The following is a 22,431-nucleotide window of genomic DNA, read 5'->3' on the forward strand; positions in this document are numbered from 1 at the left end:
GCACTGTTGGAACAACAAGGTGACCGGCCTGTTCCACTGGAGGGCAAAAAGATCATCAATGTCGTCCACCATATCCCATACACTTGCATCCTGAACAACCGTCGACGCTTGTCCGTGATGGAGCAACTGCGTGCCCAAGGAACACTTAATCCTGGCACTGGCAGTAGTGGTTCTGGTCGTCGTCGCGAAAGTTTTGTCATGGCCAACACCAGCAGCAACAACAACAACAACAACAATCTGGACGCAGCCCCGATTTCACAGTTGGCCAAACGTCGATCCACAGTCGCTTCTTTAGGCCAAACGGAACAATGGGAACTCTCACAACGCCGTGGTCATTCTGCCATGTATGCCGGCATCGAGTCATTGAACAACGACTATCGTACACTCTACATTGGTGCTACGGGAAATGTCTACTGTCAAATGACCAAGGACATGGTGTCCGCCGATACTATCAATCAAGATGAACGCGACAGTCTTAAGGAAATGCTTCAGTCCAAGTACAACATGGTCCCCATTTTTGTCCCCGATAAGATCGGATATGGCCATTATGAAGGCTATTGTAAGCAGGTGCTCTGGCCGCTTTTGCATTATGTCATGTGGAACGAAACTGTTGATGAAAAGAGCTATTGGGAGGACTATGTTGCTGTGAATCGCATATTTGCGGAAGAAGTTGCCAAGCATTATGAAGACGGTGACCTTGGTACGTTTGCTGGAGAGAGAGAGAGTGATATATGGGCATACAGTAACTGACCGTGAGAAAATATAGTCAGCATACACGACTACCATCTGTTACTTGTACCTCGCATGCTGCGCGAAATGCTGCCAGATGCACGCATCGGCATATTTATCCACACGCCTTTCGTCAGTTCGGAGATTTTCCGTTGCTTGCCAAGTGAGTTGTTGTAAGCTTGTTTGCTTGGGCCCCGCGACAACTAAATAAAGAATTGTGAATAGGACGCAAGGATATCCTCTTGGGCATGCTTGGATCCAACCTGGTGTCCTTCCAAACATACAACTACGCACGTCACTTTTCATCCAATTGCACCCGGATACTGGGGTACGAATATACCCCTGCAGGCATTGATGCGAACGGGTCCATGGTCTGCCTCGGCGTGCATCCCATCGGCATCGACGTGCAACGCGTACGCGAGCACTGCCACCGACAGGGAGTGCAGCCCAAGATGGAAGCCATGAAAGCCAAGTACGGGGACAAGAAAATCATTGTAGGCCGAGACAAACTGGATCCGGTCAAAGGCGTGTTACAGAAACTCGACTCCTTTGAACAATTTCTTAAAATGTTTCCTGAATGGCGCGATCGTTGTGTCCTTATCCAAGTTACATCGCCAGGCGTCATTGAATCGCCCAAATTGGAAGCCAAGGCCATCGAGATTGTGAATCGTATCAATGCCGAATATGGCTCGCTCGAGTTCTCGCCCGTGAGTTACTTCCACCAGCATATTGACCGTGATGAGTATTATGCGCTGCTGTGTGTGGCCGATGCCATGTTGGTGACGCCGACGTCGGATGGCATGAACACGACGAGCTTGGAGTTTGTTGTGGCGCAGGAGGAGACGAACAAGAGTCCGTTGGTGCTATCCGAATTTACCGGGACGGCTGGGTCCCTGTCGGCTGCAGAGATCGTCAACCCGTGGGATTATGCACAGGTTGCCGATGCATTGTACACGTGCTTGGCCATGTCAGATGAAGAAAAGCAGCAACGCTTCAAGGTAAGGCTGATATCTGGTTGTGAATTGTGTGACATGCATCACTAGAAAAAGAGTGTTGTTTATGTAATATGTGCAAACAATAACAATAACAATAACAACAACAACAGCAAACGGGCGATATGGTGAATCGCCACACCGCATCCTACTGGGCCCATGCACTTGTCCAAGACCTGGTAGCCAGCGCAGCCAAAGAAAGCCATTGGGGTCCTACGCCAGCACTAGACGTAGGCCGTCTTCAGATTGAGTACAACGAGTCGCGCAAACGGCTGCTATTCTTTGACTACGATGTAAGTTTCCCTTGAACTCTAATTTGCACTGCGCTCTCATGTAAACTTTAATTTTGTTGTTACCCAACAACGCGAAACTAACTCTAAACAAACGTGGGTTGAATGATAGGGCACTCTGACACCAATCTGCGACAAACCGGACGATGCCAAGCCATCGTCTCAAACATTAAGTACTTTGGAGCGTCTCGCTGCCGATCCACACAACGTTGTGATGGTCGTGTCCGGCCGTGATCAAGAAACACTCGAGAAATGGCTAGGCCACATTCCGAACCTAGGCCTCTCTGGCGAGCACGGCTGTTTCATCCGCGACCCAGGTCGATCGACAACTATGTCGATGCTCGACCAAGTCGACATGAGCTGGAAAGACGACGTGATGGAAGTATTCAAGTACTACACCGAACGCACACCCGGCTCGTTCGTCGAAAACAAACGGTGTGCGCTCACATGGCATTATCGCACGGCCGATCCGAAATTTGGCGCGTTCCAAGCCAAAGAATGCCAGAACCATCTGGAGCAATCGATCATTTCCAAACTGCCCGTCGAGATATTGGTCGGTAAAAAGACACTGGAGGTCAGGCCCACGTGTATCAACAAGGGCGAGGTGATCAAACGCGGCTTGGCGAACCATCCAGATGCGACGTTCTTGTTGTGTGCCGGCGACGATAAGACGGACGAAGACATGTTCCGTGTGCTGGCACAGATGAAGAGCAAAGGATTGGGACAGCTTGTGTTTACGGTTATGATTGGTCCGCCTGAGAAACATACGGTGGCCATTTGGCATGTCGAGTCGAGTCAAGAATTTAATCGGATTCTGGCGTCCATTTCCTCATAATCAAGCGTCTCCTTGTAGTATCGAGTATATATCAAAGATGTATATAATTGTGTCATTGAAAAAGTCTGCTGCTTACTATTTTAATTATGAAAAAAAGAAGGACATATCTTTGTAAAGAAAGGTAGAAAATGGACGCTATATACACATAAGAAGAATTAAGCTGTATGGAAGAGAAAACGATGCAAATGGCTGAGAAGAGGAGATGGTATCATCAGAAACGATATGAAAAACGAATGAAGAAGAAAACGAAGGAAGGATGAAAATGATGGGGGGGTTAGTGGGGGCAGTAGTATGTAGTAAATGATAAGGAAAGCTTTGAGTAGTGTGAGATAAAACACAATTCATGGGTGCACAGGGCAATGTTCTACAATCACAAATCTGATTAGCAACAGCCTTGTGCAGCGCAGAAATAGAGAATGCATACTTGTCATGTGGAACTGCGAGCCACACACTGCACAAATCCTGGCTGCATTGGGTTGCTTGATGATAGGCTGATGATGATGGTGGCTGCCTTGTTGCTGTCGATTGCTGATAGTGCTGCTGTTAGTGCGATAAAGGACTGGAAGGTTTATGTGATGGTGGCGGTGGCTGCTGTAGTGAACAAACATCCTTAGACTAATTGTGAAGCAGGGTTGCTGTTGAGTGGACGCGGGAATTGATGGAGAGAGGGGAAGGGAGATGGATGTCAGGTTTGTTACTACTACGTCACTGCCAGCACAACAAGTGGAGAAAAAGAAGAAGAGAAAGGGAGTATATATATGATATAGCGAGTAAGAAGAAGAAGACCCTTTCTTTTAACCGCGCTAGATGGTGGTATTCAGTGTAAGCGTGCCGACATTTCCGAAAGTGACGGGTGCAGCAGCTCTTTTTATACGCTCGGGTGTGCTGCTGGGGCAAATAAAGGGGTTTTTGTTTTTTGCGCTCAAAAGAACGAAAAAAGAAAGCTTATCGAGAAAAAAGGACGCTGGGGCCACACACACACACTCTCCTTCCTTTCTCTTGTTCTTAGTTCTTCTTCCCTATCAACAACAACAACAACAACAACAACAACATGCAGTTTTATTGTTGTTTTTCTGCTGTTTATTGTATAAAAAGAAAGTAGATAGAATTTATGTTGGGTATTGTTATTTCTTGTTGATGTTACATGAGCTTCCATTGCGTTTGCTCGATCTTTTCCTTGCACGAGTAATGTACAACGACGCCACTAGGAAATACGGCAAATACACTAGGTTTCAACATATCAGTAATATTATCCATAGCATTTGATCCAAACTGATAAGCAAAAAGGAAGGTCGGTGACAGCTTTACCTGTTTCCAATCCGCTTGTTGCACTGCGGACACATCCGATCTTCAGTGATTTTGACAGCTCGCGACTGATAGTACATCAACTGCTCTTCCACCTAACGTAACCAGAGAAGAAAATTTAGTTTTCGACCGTTCAACGCACACGTGCACGTGACACTGATAAGCTTCTTAACCTTACCTGAATTTGCTCGGCCTTGAGTAGATTCTTGACAACCACATCCATGTGGCTTTCCTTGTTTGTCGCCCGAATATACTTTTCAAAGAACGGAAACAGGCCATGCAACTTTGTTGCCAGGGGTAGTATGGCCAGCACCTCAGAGGCGTTGATATGGGAACCATGGTGAGCCAGTAGATCCAAGGCCGGTTCCAGCAGGGGCTTCTCGTGATGCCGTGGTTGGAGATAAACGCGTAGTAGAGTCAGGTACATTTTTTCGCCCTTGTCTGGGTCCTCTTGATAAACCTTTGTACAATATCTTTACAATAGTAGTAGTAAATCGTAGTACTTGGTTATAAACTTTGATAAGCAGTTATAAGCTCACCCAAAAGAAAAAAAAAAGAAATTGACTTTTACTCTTCAGCCATTGTATAGTTCTTGAGCTTGTATACGTAGATATCAAGCGCTTGGTCATGTTGTCCAATGCGAGAAAGCAATATTGCACGTTCCTCGAACAAATCTATGATAAAATGGCATTTTAGTTTCAGTCCTTAATATAAAGCGATGTGCCTTAAAATAACAAGCATACCATCCATTGGTAAGCGGAACAATATTTTTTCCGCTCGGTAATGCGTCGACTCGATCAAAAACGATAGCAACTTGGACCGTAGCGCCTGTCGTTCGGCATTGTCTAAATAGGCAAGTTTTTCCCGGGTTTACCATAACACACATCCATGTGCCCAATAAGTATAAGCCAGCAACTTAGCATACAAACAAATAACAAACATCCGAAATTTATTATTCCGTAGAAAGAAAAAAGCCTCCTCCTCTTTTTTTTTTACTTTACCTGTTGCTTCCCCATGGGCGATGCTCATAATCTTGTCCAGATATGCGATAGCAAGCCGGTTATGGAAATCCGGTGATGTGTCGCGTAGTTCATGGATAATGTACTCGAGATACTGGATCGCCAAATCGCCCGATATGGATTCTAAATGGCGCAGGACCTTGTCGCGTGGAAATGTCTCTACTTCGGCCAAGTCATCGATAAAAATCTTGAAAAAAATAAAATAAATAGTTAAAAACGTCCAGTAAGTCTTCATTCTTCCAGACCATTGAACAGTTCCCACATTGTAGCAGCCTCTGTGGTCCGGAACAAATTATGTAAGAGACCTACATCCATGCCATGAACAGGATCCTTTTCCAAAACCCATCGTGAGTATTGCAAGACTAGGTCAAATTGGTCCAGTCCCAGTCGCTGGAGATATCGGATTGTCGGAAGTACACCGCGAAGTGGGCCCTCGGTCTGCTGTCCTAATCTATATACCATATTTTTAGATAAGCCCAGGGTGTGTTGCTGATACTATATATGCATGTCAGATATTTTATACCTTGCCAACAGATCAAGTGCGTTCCCATGAAGACCTTTGCAGTTGTACAGATCGACGAGCTCCTTGTATTTCTAAGATTCCATCCATCGTTTTCAATTAGTTAGCAGTGGTTGTTTTTTGTAATTTAAAACAAAAAGCTTCCGACACGTGGGGGCAAGGGCCCCTTGCCTCTCCTTGGACAAGATTTTATCTGTACCTTTTTATCCGACAAGATCGTCTCGCATTCTTGTACATCACAGTGGTTTTGCACACGTAACAAGGGACCCACCAAGGCATCATTTGTCATCATGTACGACTTGAGCAGCGCCGTGTCCACCAATGATGCCTGCCGTAACCATTCTCCTTCTTGTCCACTTGTCGCTGCTGCTCCGTCTTCCTTATTGGGCGTTTCAGTAGTCGTTGTTGATGATGGCCGTGACGATTGCGGGGACGACGACCCATCACCACCACCATTGGATGAAGATGATGACGAAGATAACTTTTTCGACAACCTTTGTCGCTTATCGGTCAAGAACCGGATCAGATACGTGACCGCATCGTGTAAATTCAAACCTGTCAACGGCACTATGCTCTTTCCTCCCTTATCAGCTCCTGTCGCTGTCGTGGTTGTTGTTGTTTTACTGCGCGACGATATAATACTAGCAGGTCGACTTGTCTGTTGCTGCTGCTGCTGCTGCTGCAATGTGGATGATGTTGAATCATCTTCTTCCTTCTTCTTGCTCCGTAGAATAGGCGATGACAATAATTCTTCCTCAATGTCTTGCTCTGGGGGCTGGCTCGCCAAACTGCCCGAAATCATCTCTGGGTACAGCCGAATCACATCGGCTGGGTCCGTATCCAGTTCTTGGAATATGCTCAGTGCAGTGTCGTATTCGCCATGTCGGAACAGATCGTGTGCATACAAGGTTCGGATCAACCGCAGCTTTTCTTTTTTGTTTTCTACCAATACGGCGTCGATTTGGTCAAGTAAACTGACGGCTTCTTGGTACTCATGTTTCTCGACCAATTGATCAATCTAACGTGATAGGAAAAGAATACATGTTCAATATACATAGAAATTGTGTTTGTCCGCGCTGGCTTTTAGAAGTGTACCTGAGTTGAGAAACTATAAGGCGTCAGACGCCATATTTGAGATGTGCTGGCAACATAGACGAGCTTGCCCTGGTTCAAGAACCTTGCACTGGATAATTCGATCTGTTGGACCAGGGCAAGGCTTTGGATGTTGCGTACTTCGACATGTTTCGGTAGAATTGCAATCACATAGGGATACGAATAGCCTACTCACACACCTGTTGATGAGCCTTCAATCTTTCTCGCTCTCTTTCTCTTTCTCTCTTATATACCATCCTACCCATTTGTTCCGGTGCGCCAGACCATTCGATACCCACTTTTCGCGTTGGTGTGCCGTCCAATCCCAAAAAGATGCTTACATCTACAATTCACAAGGTTCAATAATCAGCACTATACACTTGCACCGATTCAGAGAAAAACTTACGATCGCGTGCCAGCAGCATCTCGTTATTGGGGATCTTGGTGACCATGGGCTTGCCTCCTCTGGATCCAATCGACATTGTATTATACAAACTATTAAGCGTACTCATCGGTCCCTGTTCCGCTGGTCCAGAAGGAGCGAACAGTTCCGTCAACTTGTCTTGATCCACATCCATCAAAGCATATTCTGCCGCAAATCCCAGACAAATCTTGGTATTGCCCACCCACGCCATGGCTTTGATCCGATCTGGGATATTCAGTTCTTTGGTTTCGTGAAATTCGGTGTCTTTCCATACAAATACCAGCAGTTTCTTGCGGACGGCTACGGCGAGTCGTGTCGTCAAGACAGGGATTTGATGGTCGGCGGTCATTTCTACCATGGTTTGGATCGCAAATAGATTGGCACCCTTGGTTTTGCCAAGTACCATACGAAGCTCGAATGTTCGCAAGTCGTGTAAACTGACAAGGCCATCTAGTGTTGTTTTCCCGATTGATTGGTTTAGAAACTCTGTTCTTTTCTTCTAATATCATGTTGTTGTCGTAAGAGATAAAGTCAAGTATGTACCGGAAAGTGAGACAAGCACGTCGATTTCTTTAATTATATCCAGTTGCTCGATAGGTCGTTTGGAAAACTGTTTGATGGTATTGGCTAGTGTCACTTCGGGTATCTCGTTATCGTCCGCCACTAAAATAATACAAAATATATAGTTATTACATATGCCTTCTTTCCACTTGAATGCATGGTCTACCTAAAGGCTCTTTGATATCATATACAAGCAGCTGTCCGACGCCCGTGCCAATCAGCAATCGATCACCTAACAAATATATAAAAAACGTCACTCAATGCAGCACAAACACACCGGAAGCCCCATTCGAATAGAAAGACAAGTGTATTTATTTTATTGTTATTGCTGTTGTTTTACCATGAGCAAAGATGGACTCTATTCGGTTGACCTTGTCAACAACAGTAGTGACTTGGAATGCATCGTGCATTTTGGCTATATATATACAAGAAACCGTTAAAGCAAGTTAAGGGGGAGGGGAAAACGAAGCCCGAAACACGCTGTAACAGTAGACGCGAAACTCCGCAGATGATTTCAGTACTTTGCCCGTTGCTGGCTGGTCGGGTTCGTCGCCTTTTCCTGACAGTTTGGAAGGAACGCTTTATCGCTTTTTTATCTTTCACCATGGCTTATGTGATCAGCACACAGGTTACTCTGGATGATGGAAATGTAAAGCAAAGCTTATGAATGAGAAAAGAAGACGAGAGAGAGAGAGAGAGAGAGAGAGAGAGAGAAGGAAGAAAGCCATTTTTTTTTTTTTTACTGCTGCAGTAGTGTTGATGTTGTTGACATGTTGCCCGTCCGTTGGGATGGAGGTAGTAGTATGCTTTGCTGACCGATATACATTCTCGAGTCGCATGTCCCCAGTTTGTGCTCGTGCTGCATGTTATTTATTTCACGAGCGTTAGAAGATATGCAGTCCGTCTCTTTTTGGTGTGCAGCGTTTGCGTTGTTTACGCTCCACCATGTATCATGGAGACGAGAGGAGACGCAATGCCAAGTCTTGCCCTTTCTGGACACTACGCCACCATACCGAGACTTTTGGACAATGCAGAGCGAAGGCACTGATACGAAGGATGATGAAAGATCCGATGGGAATGGATCGTCGTTCGTTCGTTCGTTCGTTCGGTGATGAGCGTGTTGTGGCCGGGATCCAACCACTTGGTGTAACGTACCCACGATATAAAAAAAAAAGATCGTCGTCGGATAAAACAGAAATGATCGTTATGAAAAGGGCAAGGTCGCGATCAAAAAGCAGCAAGGACTGGTTACCGATACGAAAAACCAACTATAACAAAAACGAACAAACGGAAAAGATACTTCTTGTTCTCTCTCGTCTTTACAAAGGGGAGGAGTCACAACCCCTCTTCCTCTTCCTCTTCTTCTTCTTTCTCTTGAACAACATCAACAAAAAGCATATGATCTTCCACCCCACCCCCACCCCCCACCCCCGACCCCCAGCGAGCAGCAGCGAATGCTGTACTAACAGCTTGGATTTGACGTCAGCTCTTTTGGATATAAAAGTACCATGAGCCGCGCTGCAAAACTCTGCTGGTGTGAGTAAGGGAAGGGCGTGTCAAAAAAAAACTTTTCTTCTCTCTCTTTCTCTTTTCTCTCTCCATCACAACTCTTTCTCTATCGCTTCGTTGCATGTCTTATCACTGCTACTACTATGGCACATAACGTCTCTGCATTTTCACTTGGCTATCCTCCCGCATCCACCACTACCACGACAACACCATCACCTGCATCATCGTCCACTTCCTCTTCTTCCTCTTCTTCCTCTTCTTCCTCTTCTTCGTCGTCCTCAGCAGCAACTGCCACCGTGGATCATAATAACAGCAATCTGTTGGCACGGCGGCAACAACAACAACAACAACAGCAACAACAGCAACAGCAACACTTGGTTGCGGCTAACCATCATCAACACCCCGGTACTTCCGGGACGGGCAGCGGTGGCAGCGGCCCTGACCGATACCTCCTGAACCAACCCTCGTTACCGCCACTGTCGCAGCTGTTGACCACCAACGACCCCGCCAAGGCCGCCGTTGCCGCTGCTAATCAGGTCTTGTTGCAACAACATCAACAACAACAACAACAACAACAACAGCCTTCCCCTTATTATGACATGACAACGGCGGCACAGCAATTGGCAAACACATATAACAATGTCAATGACGCTGTTGCTGCTGCCGCTTCCGTCATGCCAATGACCTTGTTACCCGTGTCCTCTACAACCACCACTGCCACTGGTGTTGCTGGTACCGATGCTGGTACTGGTACTACTGCCGTTGCACCTACATCCAGTTATGCTGCTACACCAACAAGTACAAGTACAACTTCGATGCCTGCTGCTGCCCTGATGGATACCACCACTGCTGCTAGTGCGACAACGGACATGGTAGCAGCAGTTGCAGCAGCAGCGGCAGCCAATACAAGCACTCAGATGCATCATCATCATCAACAACAACAACAACATCATCATCAGCTGGATGCATTTGCTCCTGTTGCTCCTCCTCCTCCGCCTCCTCAACATAACCATCATCATCATCATCATCATCACCATCCTCATCTATCATCCTCATCGTCATCACCAACCTCAATAGCAGCAGTACACCATTATTACCAACAACAACAACAACAACAACAACAACAGCAGCAGTCTCTACAACCGGAACAGCAACAGCAGCAAAGACGTATTCGACACGAGTCAGAATCAAGCAGTTCATCAGATAAGGTGTATTCGTTCGTGGCCATCCCGGGCAATAACCAGAAAAAACGACCCAGAAGACGCTTCGATGAAATTGAACGCTTGTATCATTGCAACTGGCCCAACTGTACCAAGGCGTATGGAACGTTGAACCACTTGAATGCACATGTGAGCATGCAGAAACATGTAAGCCCTCTTTTTACTTTAACGCCCCCGTTTTCTCTCTCTCTCTCTGTGTTTTACGATGAGCCTCTCCTCGTGATATACAGCAACCTTTATTCTTCCATCACCACGAAAAACACCCTTGAAAAAAAAATAATATGATTACAAGAGAGAACTTGCAACTAATATATGTATGTGTATGTGTTTGTATGTAGGGTCCCAAACGCCATCCCGCCGAATTTAAGGAAATGCGCAAAGAGTGGCGTCGTCAGAAAAAGGAACGCGAGGGATCTACGAGTACCAAAAAACAACAGCTACAACAGGCATTGTCGTCTTCACTGTCAGTAACCAGTAGCAATAACTCGGATAGCAACGGATTTATGAGTACTACTGCCATGCCAACAACAACAACAACACCGCCAAATGCTTTTGTTGGCACTTCAGCGCAACAATTATCTTCTTCTTCTTCAAATGCTATTGCTACCGGAACGACTGTCCAGCAACGTTCCAGTGCACCAACAACTACTACTTCTACCACTACCACTACCATTAATAATCATAATCCTACTACTACTACTACTACAAGTACTGCTCCCATGAACTACCATCATCGGTCTGCTTATGATCCACAGTACCAATACCACCTACAATCTGTACCCGCCATGACCCTCGGCACCTTTTACTGAAAAACAACCATCGACCCCCCCCCTCATCCATCATCAAACTCTCGTATAACTGTGCGTATCATTATTGTTATTATTACTAGTAGTGTTGTTATTACCCCCATTCATCAGAGTCCATTCCATCCACCCTATTTACTACCATATATGAGGACGATTCCGAACGGACACACAAGAAAAAGTCCGCGCAAAAAAAAAAAAGACTCTCTCTTCACACCTTCCCCCTTTCAACTTTTGTACATTTAGCCTTCTCTCTTATCTTTTTCTTTAACAAAATTCACAACTTTCTATCTGTTCAACTCTCTGTTTTCGAACTCTACTTTGAATTGCCATATCTACGTGCGTGACTAATCCAGTTTTGTGTCGTCGTGCTTGTTTTGCTTGTGTGACAATGACAAGGTTTATTGGGGGGGAGGGAGGGAGATCCCAAAGAGAAAGGAGAGAGAGAGAGTGTGTGTGTTGTGTGTGTGTGCACCGCGCCATGTTTGTGGAAGGTGCGCGGTCTTTGTGTGACACATACCCGCGCACTTTCTCTCTTTTTCTCTCTCTCTGTTACTGTATTACAACAAATCGGATTATCGTTCTTTTCACTGTATGAAACGCCGATCCTTTTTGCGTTTTCGGAAAAGTCGTAGAGACGTTCCGTTTCGTAAAAAGATAGATTCTGCAAAGCAGTTACTCATCAATAGCAGTAGAGGTGGTGGTGGCAAATGTGACCTTAGTGCCATGTCCGTGTCATGCATGCCCTTACCTTTATTCACTTCTTTATCTTACTTTACTATCTTGGACTTCGTGCATCCCCAAATACCTCTCCTTCCACAACTGTGCCACCCGTACCGTTATATGAATACTATCGTCACTCCATGGAACGTCGATCTTCAAACAGATACCTCCATTTCTCATCCTACGTTCAAATACGAGCAAGAAGCTTCCGTGCGATATGATAGAGAATAGTATAAGAATCAATCATTACTCACAACTCTAACCAGAAAGGCTCGTGTTTTGGTGACAATCTTTAATAATTTTCCCGTTTTTGCCTTGTTTCTGTCGTACACGCTCTCCCTTTTGCATTACAATCGCTCTGTACCGACAAGTCTTGTGAGTAGCACGAAATTAAGATCTCCCTCCCTCCCTTTCTCTCTGTGAGAATTGCCTTTTTCGAGAGTCAACCTATTGCTGTTCCCATATGCGCTTATATATCAACATACACAAGCAAGCACCTGCATTCAAACATAGTAGTAGTCGAACAGTGTGCGATGTGTATAATATAAAATAGGCCATGAAGAACGGTCATCATCTTGTGTTATCAACCATTTGAATATCGCAACAAGAGCTGCTGTCAACGACTAGAACATCATCGGTATCAAGGAGTTATTACAGAAAGTACATTTTTAAACTGGAGAGATACATAGGCCAAGGTATCGCTGTATTCTATTTCAAATAGCACGACAAACATGTAGTAGAGAGAGATGACGACGGTGGATCCAGGTATCAATAGAAAGCTTTACCTGTAGCTTGAATCATAAGATGGTCAGGTGATAACCAGCAACGTTGATTAGTTACATTTCTTATTACTGTATGACTCCAACAGCATGTCACGATGAATATGGGCACAATACGGCTGCATCAATGCATAAATCATATAGGATGATGTGTGTGAACAGGAAAAAGTATACGGTCGTGTATGAACCACAGAGATAGACCTACTATAATGCACTACCTTTTGTTTATTGCTGTTACTAAATGTATTGTTATGCGGAGTGAGGAATGAATGATGGAATGAATGAATGCGTAGGCTAAGCAGTCGCTTGAAGCCGTTGCCGCAAACGCCGTCTCGGTTTCTTGTTGGGACCGTCCTCTTCACCATCCTCATCGTCTTCATCATCATCCTCATCATCATCATCATCACCATCATCATCATCATCATCTTGGCTCTGGCCATTGTTTATATTCGCCAAAGCTGCTCGACGTTTACGCGGCAATACAGGCTGTTCTTGATCTTCATCTTCTGTCCCATCATTGTGATACGCGCCGTCTAATTTACTCGATTGGCTGCTTTTGTTACTGTCGGACGTGTCGCTATTCCTATCACTAGAATCGCTACTATCGTCGTTATCCGACGAGTTTGACTTGTTGTTGCTGTTGCTATCGTCTCCTTGAGAACGATTCTTTTTTTTGTTCTTGTCGTCCTCGTCACTATCGTTACTACTAGTACTACTAGTACTGCTGTTGCTGCTGCTACTGTCACTGGAGCTCGTGTCGTTTCCGGCTTTTTGATCAAAGTTTTCCTTGCCATCGACATGATTATTATCATTAGAATCGTCCTCTTCACTGCTGTTGTCGTTGTCGCTGTCGTTGCTACTGCTATGCAAACTGTCAAATATATCCTTTCGTTTCGTACCAACAGACTGCGCATCACTGCTGTCACTATTATTGCTGCTGCTGCTGCTAGCGCCACTATTCGACTCGTCATCGTCTTCACTACTAGAGTCGTCGATAGAGATGCTGATACTAGAGTTGCTACTCGAGCTGCTACTGCTGCTACTACTATTCTCATTGTCGTCGCTGTCGTCTTCATCGCTACTGATAACGTGGAATGCGTGCGTCGTTCTAGGTCTACAAGCAACATACAAAATAGAGTGCGAGATATACGAAGAGGGTCAGTTTTTCATTGATAACTTCAATAGATATGGAGAAAAAGAAGGGAAACGTGCTTATTGTAAATTAATTAGAAAACTTCTTTACCGATCAGTCATGCTTATATCACTATCGCTCACATCATCTTCGCTACCACTGCTGTCGCTGCTATTATTACTGCTACTGCTATTACTCGTATCATCATCATCATCAGCTTCGGACACAATGAATCCACCCATTGTTTCATCTTCATCGCTGCCGCCGTCGTCATCTTCATCGCTTGAAGAAGATAAAGAATCGGAATTAGAAGTAAACGAAACACGGTTTTGTCTGGCTGCTTGTCGAAATTCAAGGTTACAGTTCACACAAATTCCATCTTCATCTAACTCCCAAGCACATGAAGGGCATCGATCACTATGTGTAAGCAAAAGGTATTAGAAGAAGAAGAATATTACACGCGGAATGTCTTTCAAATAAAAGAAAACAAAATAATTACACTCCATCCTCTTCATCGCGTATATAGCCACGGCTTGTTCTAGCGGGGAAAAGGCGATCCAAGAACTGCTCAAACTCTTGTACTGCGCGTCCTCGCTCTTCGACAGACGTACTTCCTTCTGATGGTGCCTGTAATCCAGTCGATGGAATCAACGCACGGATTGCATTTACTAAGAACAATAAACATATGGCGGGATGGGGAGGTGAAGGAGACCATTTTTCTCGTTAAACCATTTTTCCTTGCCAACAACTATGAGACCGTTTGTTTTTGGTTTTTTTCTTTAATTACCTTGAGTTTCAACAGTGTATGCAGGAACAGGGCGTGTGGCAATATCGCGACGACATCCAGGACATGACTTTTGTTGGCCGAACCATGCCCTGATACAGACTTTACAGAAAGTGTGACCTGAATAAAGTAATAGAAAGAAACCGGAAAACGCGTCCACGTTACTAAAAATTTAAAATCATTTCGCGTTTCAAATTATCGAGAATTCAGATTATTACACCTTACCACATTGAAGCGTGTAGGGTGACTCAAAATAGTCCACACAAATAGTGCAGCTGAACGCTATATATACATATGAAAGCTCAGTTAACAGCGAGCAAGTGTGTGTCGATTTAAGGGGGGAGGGATCGTTTTCAACAGTTTGACTCGAGATCTCCGTCCCACCAAAGTGGAGAAGGCAAAACTTACAGTCTTTGATTCGACGAGCTTGATCACTAGTCAATTCCAACGACTGTTGTTGTTGTTGTTGTTGTTGTTGATCTTGCGACTGCGGCTGCGGTTGTGCTTGTTCTTGCGTGAGATCAACAGCTGGAGAGCTATTACGACTGCTACCACGACTATCCGAAGCTTGTTGTTGTTGCGTTTGCGGTGTCAAAGTAGTAGTAATAGTAGTAGTAGTAGACTGAGCGTTTCGAGTCGAATCCTGAATTCCTTGACGCAATTCTTCTAGATTGGTAGTCAATAAGCGCACTTGTTCAAGAGCTGCGGCGACATTGTGGAGCAAGTTTGCCATTTGGGTTTGTTGAGAAAGGAAGGGCAATAGACGAGTATCTCAGAAGACGCGTTATTCGGGAAAGAAAGGAGGTGGTTACGTGCTGTGAGGTTTGCCTGGAGATAAAAGATTTAATCCTGCTGCGCATTTTCGACTACGCACTAAATTATGAAGGAACAAAGAGCATGTCAATAAATGCCATCTGCTTTCACTTCCACTACAGACTTAAACCCCCCACCCCCTTCTAGTCCGAGTAATCCTTTCGCACTGAATATCCGCACAAGCTAGCTCAAAGGCGCTTTTACAGAAAAAAAAAGAACACATTGCCAGAAAGCAGTCGTTCGAGATTGTATATGCTGTTTGTATTTGGCGGTAGTTATGGTAGGAGGAATGGGTGAAGAGGAGCGAGGCGGTATGTATAGTAATAAACTACTAATTTTTCGTCAATCACAGACACGTAATGTAAATGTGTTATCAGAGGGTTCTATTGCAACAACAAGCACTTAGTTTAAATGATTTACTCAGTAGAGCCGCTCTTATCAGGGAGTTTAGATAGCATAATACTAACTTTTTTTTCATTTAGATTGAAATAATATGTATATTGCTTGGGCTGGTTTACACTCCCGTACGGTAACTATGCATTCATAGACTTAGTAAAGCTGCAGCAATCCCTATACACTATATTTATACATGATTAGCCAACTTACCACTTGTATTCATGCATTATGCTGGCAACAAACGCTTCTAGATGGAAGATATGCTTTTGGCCTCTACGCATGCGGTGTTCCTATTTATCAACATATTACAATATTGAAAAAGAAAAGCAGTTATATTAATATAGCAGTTGCTAGATAGAAGACAGCGGCACAACAAGCGAGCTTACATGAAAAGCAGCCTTTTCAAAAACGATCCGTTTCATTTTGTCATCCATTGACTTGGCCAGCTCAAAGGATAAATTCTACAAGAGGCATCAAATCCGACGTTCAATGTCTTGATTCAAGAGGGCTACCCCTCTCCCGAGTGTACAATATGCCTTTTATATATATACGTACCTTCATGACTAAGCTTGGCTGGATGCAATGTGTGATGAGTTGGTAAAGATGAGTACGGATAGCAAGCAGTCTATTTAAAGTAATACTGTTAATTTCAGATCAAGATGCTATTTGTTCATTATATTCCTTACTTTGCTGGTGTCTGTTCCTCGATAATCATTTTTACAATTTTGCCGATTACAATTTCCCAATCTACTCTGTCGGGTTTCTGGACTTCATCCAAGTTTGACCTAAAAGATAAGGAGGGTAAGTATCTCCCAATCATATATTCCTCTCTCTCTCTCTTCTCGATCCATGAATCCGCAAGGAAATAACGCGCGTACCGTCGAACAGCTGTACTTTCCAATGCCAATAAAGATGCACGCAAATTGCATTGGGTATGATTTGCAATATTCAGTGCTAATTGAGGGGGTAATACAAACTTTTCTTGTTGTGCCACAGTTTGCAATGTTGTAGAAATCTAAAAAACAGCAGCTACATCAGTATACGTCTCCACGGCCAAAAAACAAACAACTTTATTGAATGATATACATACCTCGCGCTCAGAAGGTCGTGCTACGCGTATGAGCAAGCAACGAGATCGAATGGGCGCAATGATTTTGCTTAGGCTGTTACAGCAAAGGATAAGACGCATGGTGGATGTGTGTTTCTCCATCGTTCGACGAAGCGCAGCCTGAGCTTCACGCGTCAATTCATCCGCCTGATCAATGATCACCACTGTGTAAAATTACGTTAAAATGATTTCGCCAACCTGTATGTTCTTCTTGTTTCCCTCAACCCATACGCAGTACAATATGTATGCACGTATATACCTTTAAATTGATGCTTTGCGTTGGCGTCGATTTGTTTTGTTGATGCTATTCCTTTGATTACGTCCTGGACAATAACGCGATCGTACATTCCCAAATCGCTAAATAGGAAAAAGTGCGTGTCAAAGTTGTTGTATTTTTTCTTTCTGTCTTTTTTTCGTCGTCGCTATCATTACCTTGGATTGAGCTCCAAGTGATAATTACTTGAAACGATCGTAAACACCAGTTTTTTACGACTCGGCGTTGCAAATTGTCGTTCGTCCACTTTAAGCTGAATATATACAAGTACGCGTTAGATCTTCACTTTTTTGTTTTCTCGACGAAAAGCCAAAAGAACAAAACCTTTTCAACACCAGGCCCATAGATTTCACGAAGTATAGCAGCAACACGCGTCTTTTTACCGGCTCCGGAAGGACCATAAAAGAGCATGTGCGGTACGTTCTCGGACGCAGCCTAAATGTTGGTCATGATTTAGTATTTCCACAAAAAAAGTCGTTAAAGATGTTTATGTGGTCTTTAAAATTGATAAAAACTCTACCAGCTGCTTCAATTGTTGTGTTAGTCCTTTATGGTATGTTAATTGATCGAGTGTTGTCGGGCGGTATTTGTCAGTCCACAAGCTCATTTTTTGTATCGAACGAAAAAAAAGAAGACGCGATCCAAAGAGAACGCGCTGGCGCGCCAGCCCAACCTTTTTTTTTTTGCGTCTCCGACGTCAAAGTACTGCTATGTAGATTTTCCACAACGAAAGCTGTTGACTCAATGTACTTTCAGCACCCAAGTTTTATTTTCCTTCCGCATTGTTTGATTTTCATATTCACTCAACGTATTTCATCTGATATTAAGGGTAACTCTAGAAATGGCAAGGAGTTCCTTGATTTCTGTAATCAATACATACATTTCATGATATATGACATAGAGTTGTATTATATACAGTAGTAAATTAGTGCTAACTCAACCACATCAAGCTATCATATGATAGCAATTTTCTCGTCAATCGCATTTTGATACCTCCATCACACGTATAGAGATAGGTGATGCCAGAACACGACAGAATGGTAGTTATAGTAGCCGGTGATCACAATAATTGAAACATACATACTGTAGTACAAGGTTAAATAAAAGAACAATCATTGAAATCGACTACAAAGAAGTGCAACGGCCTTTAGCTCACTGCGACATGCTATCTATTGAGCTCAACCAGGTGGCTCAATTAAAAAGCTGGATTATCCAAAAGCATAATTTAGCTGATGACTCTCGAAGCACACTTCTATTCTCTATTAAAGTAATATCATATGTTTATTATGTCTTAAATACTAAACAAATTGATTGCAATAACGAGCGGTAGCCACTGCCGATCAATGATATTCATGTTTTTCCTTGATTCTCAAAGTCTCTAAGTCTTTAGGCGATCTATCTGTCATATCAATTTTATTAAAATCTACCGTAGCGTTCGAGCGTGGGTAGGGCTCTGCAGGTATAGGTCTGCCAAGGAACGGGCAAATTCTTTCCCAAGTAATGCCTTCTCGTAGGTCAAGCACCAGTAGTCGATCAGCTGATATGTTTTCGATTACCCAAGCATTGTGCGCCTCATAACGTGCTTTCATCTTTTCTGGGCTCTTCTTGAATTGTTCTGGATTTTGGAGCGGACCATCAGGCCAAATAGTTGTAGCCATACGATAGAAACGTCGCATGTAATCGGTGAGGTTTTCTTCTTTGAACTGCTCAACATAATTATCTAAGGTATTGGCCAGAGAGTTGTACCACGTGTCGGGATCCCGCTTTGTGAGGATGACCTTGGCATTAGGATAATATTCGATCAATCTATCAAGAAAAAACACTGTAGGACTAACAGAAATGACGGTGAGCACACACGATATATAGAACAGAACCAGCATAACACTGAGAATCTACCATACCTGTCTACTGCGGCACTATATCCTTTATAAATGGAGTCCCAATCCGCAGGCTTGTCAGGATGCTCGTATGCTTCTGTGAAGGCTTCAGGATGCCAGTCGATCCCAACCATCCCATGGACGTGGTGTGTGTTGTACCTTGATTTGAAAAATTCGTTGAATATAATGATACACGTAGCAGTGCTATGATGTGCAATAACCTGTCTAATGTTTGTTACCCTAAAATATCGAGAGCTTGTCTCAGACTATCAGTGCCGTTTCGAGACATGCCGGCTCCAATAACTTCAAGAGGCGCCATATTGTGTAAAAGATGTGTAGGATTTAGGAAAAGAGAGGAGAAAGAGAATTGGAAGGATTTAGTCAGTTTTGGGGAAATTATAGTTTGGCGCAAACAAAAGACATCATGTTGTGATCACGGAAATAGGAGTGATCGAAAGCTAAGCTACCAAACTTGCGCTCTTAAGTGGTAGGCACTGTGTAATACGCCAGGGTAGCCAAGACCTTTTCTAACACCTGCTGTGCGGACTTCTGACCGACGCATACATAATATAAATAAAAAATTGGCTCCTCCCGTTCAGCGTTGCTGTACTGCGCGACGTGGCGCCCCCTAAAAGTAATGATGCAGTGCCCGTACAATCTCCTGACGGTTTAAACGCATCATTTTTCTTGTTCAGTGTTCGCTCCGATTGTGCTACATCCATCCACAAGGCTTTATTCTTACCACGTATCAAAGAGACCACCTTACGTTATATGGCGCAACACTTGGTACTAGCCTACTATGCTACCCGGTTGACCTTGTGATGTGGGTCACACTGCTCCTTAGAATAACAGGATTCCGACTGAATCGTATCGAAAGAAGTTGATCCTAATTTTTCAGAAGCAACAACAAAGACGCACAGAGAACTTTGATGACTTAGACTCGAAAGCTACGCCTAAAAATGCGTTGTCAAATTATGCTTACTTACGCGGCTGCTCAACTAATTCTAATTTATACGGACGGGGAGCTACGCTCGGCCACATCAAATTATTATGTATCATAGAAAATTCCAAGTATTGCATGTGCATGCAAAAGTGTAAAAGTTTATGCACAGGATGAAAGGTTACTCATTATGTGGAACGGTGCCACTCCTTGTGTCGAAACGAACACAGCCTCGGGTCATGATCCAGCCCTTCGTTGCAAGCTTCATTACGTCATATCAGCGATTAAGCACATCTCCACTTCTAAATTTGTTCTTAACGCGAAACGCCACCAGTCATAATAAACTCTGACGCCACCAATACACGTGTAGGCTATTTAGTTTAGTGTACTTAATAATAGGCTTATCAGCCTTTTATTAAAAGGTATGCCATTAAGGTCTATTTACATGAGAAAAACAATAGCAAAAAAAAAGAGAAATAATAGTAATAATTGTAAACGAAAATAAACACCGTTGAAAATGTAGGGGTCGGTAGTTGGATCATTGTTTAGCATATGTGTATGGTTGGGAAGACACGTCGGGATTCTCCTGCTTTACAAACCCACACGCTTTCTATGCGCAATCAAATCCTTGATAGTGACCATTTTGATGCCATGCTTCTTGCCGAACGCAAAGCAATCGTCACGACGCGCCATTCCGCCAGTTAGATCATCCTCCTTGAGCAATTCGCCAATGCATGCGACAGGTGGGAGACCTGCCAATTTGCACAGATCAACGCCTGCTTCAGTATGACCAAAGCGTTCCAAAACGCCATTATCCACCGCACGCAATGGCAGAATATGACCAGGACGAGAGAAGTCCTCTGGCTTGCTCGTAGGATCGGCCAATTTTCGGGCTGTGGTTGCACGGTCATGAGCGGAAATACCAGTACTGGTATTATGGACATAATCGACCGAAACCGTGTATGCTGTTTTCATCAGCTCTGTGTTCTTTGGCACCATCAAGGGCAGCTGGAGTTCGTCCAGACGCTCTCCAGTCATTGGGACACAGATATATCCACTACAAAATCGACAGTAATACGATCAATATTTGAAAGTTTCTCGCTGTCCACACTTCTTCCCCTTCCCCACCCACACACACACGCACAGAAACTTCTCAATCTTACCTAGAGTACCGAATCAAGAAAGCCATTTGTTCCGTAGTGATTGCTTTACCAGCAATTATCAGATCGCCTTCGTTTTCTCGGTCTTCACTGTCCATGACAATGACAAACTTGTTTTCGGCTAATAGAAAAACCAGGGAATGTCAGCAAAACTCCCTTCCCCACAAAAACACAAAACAAAATTGGGCGATGCACGAGTACGAGACCGTGGCTTGCGATGCCATAAGGCTCGAGCATGACGACAAGTAAAAAAAGCTGATGTACTTGCCAAAATCTTTAAGGGCATCCTCGACCGAGTTAAATTCGTATTCTTCGCACTTTTGTGGCATATTAACCATGTCGTTCTTTTGTTTGACACGAAAGAAGGAAGAAAATGGAGCGGATGTCCTATTTGTCCGTTCTCCACGTCGCAACTTGAAAAATTCGATGCGAGATATGTCAGCATTGAATATTTTTACTAAGCAACCTGCATGTGAAAAGTCTAATGTGTGTATTACGGCGTTAACTTGATCCTGTCTCTTGGTAAAACATTTTTTTTTCTCAGTTATTTTCTGGTTCTCCTGGTGACCATCATGATGCTCTTACGACTGCTTTCTGCTTTGTCATTACTTTCTTATTAGCACCTAGTACATAAATGGGCGTGGGATCACATCAGAAATGGTGGCATCCTCTCTAAATAAGCATTTTGGTCCGTTGTCTATGCGTCTTCTCCTCCTTTATGACCTACCTAGGCCAATTCAGTTAACCTGCATGTTTATGCATAGCGGATGACGGAAGTTAGTGTGCGTGAAACAACGACGGTGAACGTTAATAACGAGGAAACACTTGAAAAACATGAATTATCTATACACACAATTACAACTTCCTACAAGTGCAGTTCTATGGGGATTTATGGGTACGTGTGTGTTGTCACAATATACACCAAAGCTGGTACCGCCGGTCGCCTTTACAGATGAGTAAATGATTATTTATAAGCTTGAGCGTATGTCTGTGTACAGCATCATGATAGACAGGAAGAGCCTCAATTTCCTCCTGTCCGCTTTTCAAGTATGCACATATCCACTCTTGATTCTGCAGCAAACCTAAATGTAAATTGAAATGTGTGGCAGTGACCCAAGAAAACGGTGGCTTTGTACCACCTACTAT

At 43.8% G+C, this 22,431-nt stretch overlaps 10 protein-coding genes across 10 annotated transcripts; 2 read left to right on the forward strand and 8 right to left on the reverse strand.

Moving 5' to 3' along the window:
- Positions 1–198: 198 nt before the first annotated feature.
- Positions 199–2,846, forward strand: BDB00DRAFT_753474 (glycosyltransferase family 20-domain-containing protein; the record flags this gene model as incomplete). Its single annotated transcript, XM_053118697.1, has 5 exons — positions 199–700; positions 767–892; positions 955–1,727; positions 1,835–2,014; positions 2,124–2,846. The coding sequence occupies 5 exons, from the start codon at positions 199–201 to the stop codon at positions 2,844–2,846; spliced, it is 2,304 nt and encodes a 767-aa protein (XP_052985390.1).
- A 1,140-nt stretch (positions 2,847–3,986) lies between these two features.
- On the reverse strand, positions 3,987–7,564 carry BDB00DRAFT_753391 (vacuolar sorting protein 39 domain 2-domain-containing protein; the record flags this gene model as incomplete). Its single annotated transcript, XM_053118691.1, has 13 exons — positions 3,987–4,071; positions 4,155–4,246; positions 4,330–4,624; positions 4,723–4,825; positions 4,895–4,943; positions 5,148–5,357; positions 5,480–5,659; positions 5,890–6,059; positions 6,141–6,343; positions 6,434–6,708; positions 6,786–6,973; positions 7,045–7,125; positions 7,189–7,564. The coding sequence occupies 13 exons, from the start codon at positions 7,562–7,564 to the stop codon at positions 3,987–3,989; spliced, it is 2,307 nt and encodes a 768-aa protein (XP_052985391.1).
- Positions 7,565–7,646: 82 nt separating this feature from the next.
- On the reverse strand, positions 7,647–8,534 carry BDB00DRAFT_219792 (uncharacterized protein). The gene is made up of 4 exons (XM_053116517.1): positions 8,289–8,534; positions 8,108–8,182; positions 7,934–7,999; positions 7,647–7,869 (listed from the first exon to the last, which is right to left on the reverse strand). The coding sequence occupies exons 1-4, from the start codon at positions 8,371–8,373 to the stop codon at positions 7,712–7,714; spliced, it is 384 nt and encodes a 127-aa protein (XP_052985392.1). The 5' UTR covers positions 8,374–8,534; the 3' UTR covers positions 7,647–7,711.
- A 1,300-nt stretch (positions 8,535–9,834) lies between these two features.
- Positions 9,835–10,287, reverse strand: BDB00DRAFT_795568 (uncharacterized protein). The gene has a single exon (XM_053121397.1). It carries the CDS (start codon positions 10,281–10,283, stop codon positions 9,966–9,968), a length of 318 nt encoding a protein of 105 aa, XP_052985393.1. The 5' UTR covers positions 10,284–10,287; the 3' UTR covers positions 9,835–9,965.
- Positions 10,288–10,475: 188 nt separating this feature from the next.
- On the forward strand, positions 10,476–10,900 carry BDB00DRAFT_729762 (uncharacterized protein; the record flags this gene model as incomplete). Its single annotated transcript, XM_053118290.1, has 2 exons — positions 10,476–10,643; positions 10,835–10,900. Coding segments are annotated over 2 exons (234 nt in total), but the record flags the coding sequence as incomplete, so codon positions are not given.
- Positions 10,830–11,368, reverse strand: BDB00DRAFT_219839 (uncharacterized protein). The gene has a single exon (XM_053116518.1). It carries the CDS (start codon positions 11,167–11,169, stop codon positions 10,888–10,890), a length of 282 nt encoding a protein of 93 aa, XP_052985395.1. The 5' UTR covers positions 11,170–11,368; the 3' UTR covers positions 10,830–10,887.
- A 2,639-nt stretch (positions 11,369–14,007) lies between these two features.
- On the reverse strand, positions 14,008–15,736 carry BDB00DRAFT_219905 (uncharacterized protein). The gene is made up of 5 exons (XM_053116519.1): positions 15,126–15,736; positions 14,943–14,999; positions 14,721–14,837; positions 14,433–14,601; positions 14,008–14,350 (listed from the first exon to the last, which is right to left on the reverse strand). Exons 1-5 carry the CDS (start codon positions 15,448–15,450, stop codon positions 14,041–14,043), a joined length of 978 nt encoding a protein of 325 aa, XP_052985396.1. The 5' UTR covers positions 15,451–15,736; the 3' UTR covers positions 14,008–14,040.
- A 308-nt stretch (positions 15,737–16,044) lies between these two features.
- Positions 16,045–17,915, reverse strand: BDB00DRAFT_783228 (DNA clamp loader; the record flags this gene model as incomplete). The annotated part of the gene is made up of 11 exons (XM_053120364.1): positions 16,045–16,063; positions 16,137–16,216; positions 16,313–16,387; positions 16,482–16,551; positions 16,613–16,711; positions 16,805–16,941; positions 17,017–17,198; positions 17,294–17,391; positions 17,467–17,561; positions 17,633–17,743; positions 17,829–17,915. The coding sequence occupies 11 exons, from the start codon at positions 17,913–17,915 to the stop codon at positions 16,045–16,047; spliced, it is 1,053 nt and encodes a 350-aa protein (XP_052985397.1).
- Positions 17,916–18,648: 733 nt separating this feature from the next.
- BDB00DRAFT_753486 (P-loop containing nucleoside triphosphate hydrolase protein) lies at positions 18,649–19,504 on the reverse strand (the record flags this gene model as incomplete). The annotated part of the gene is made up of 3 exons (XM_053118698.1): positions 18,649–19,138; positions 19,210–19,344; positions 19,425–19,504. 3 exons carry the CDS (start codon positions 19,502–19,504, stop codon positions 18,649–18,651), a joined length of 705 nt encoding a protein of 234 aa, XP_052985398.1.
- Positions 19,505–20,504: 1,000 nt separating this feature from the next.
- Positions 20,505–21,658, reverse strand: BDB00DRAFT_795580 (3,4-dihydroxy-2-butanone 4-phosphate synthase). The gene is made up of 3 exons (XM_053121398.1): positions 21,554–21,658; positions 21,289–21,406; positions 20,505–21,182 (listed from the first exon to the last, which is right to left on the reverse strand). Exons 1-3 carry the CDS (start codon positions 21,621–21,623, stop codon positions 20,717–20,719), a joined length of 654 nt encoding a protein of 217 aa, XP_052985399.1. The 5' UTR covers positions 21,624–21,658; the 3' UTR covers positions 20,505–20,716.
- Between the last annotated feature and the right edge of the window lie 773 nt (positions 21,659–22,431).

This window comes from Zychaea mexicana, assembly GCF_025766255.1.
Source record: "Zychaea mexicana strain RSA 1403 chromosome Unknown BDB00scaffold_2, whole genome shotgun sequence".
Classification (NCBI taxonomy): domain Eukaryota; kingdom Fungi; phylum Mucoromycota; class Mucoromycetes; order Mucorales; family Lichtheimiaceae; genus Zychaea; species Zychaea mexicana.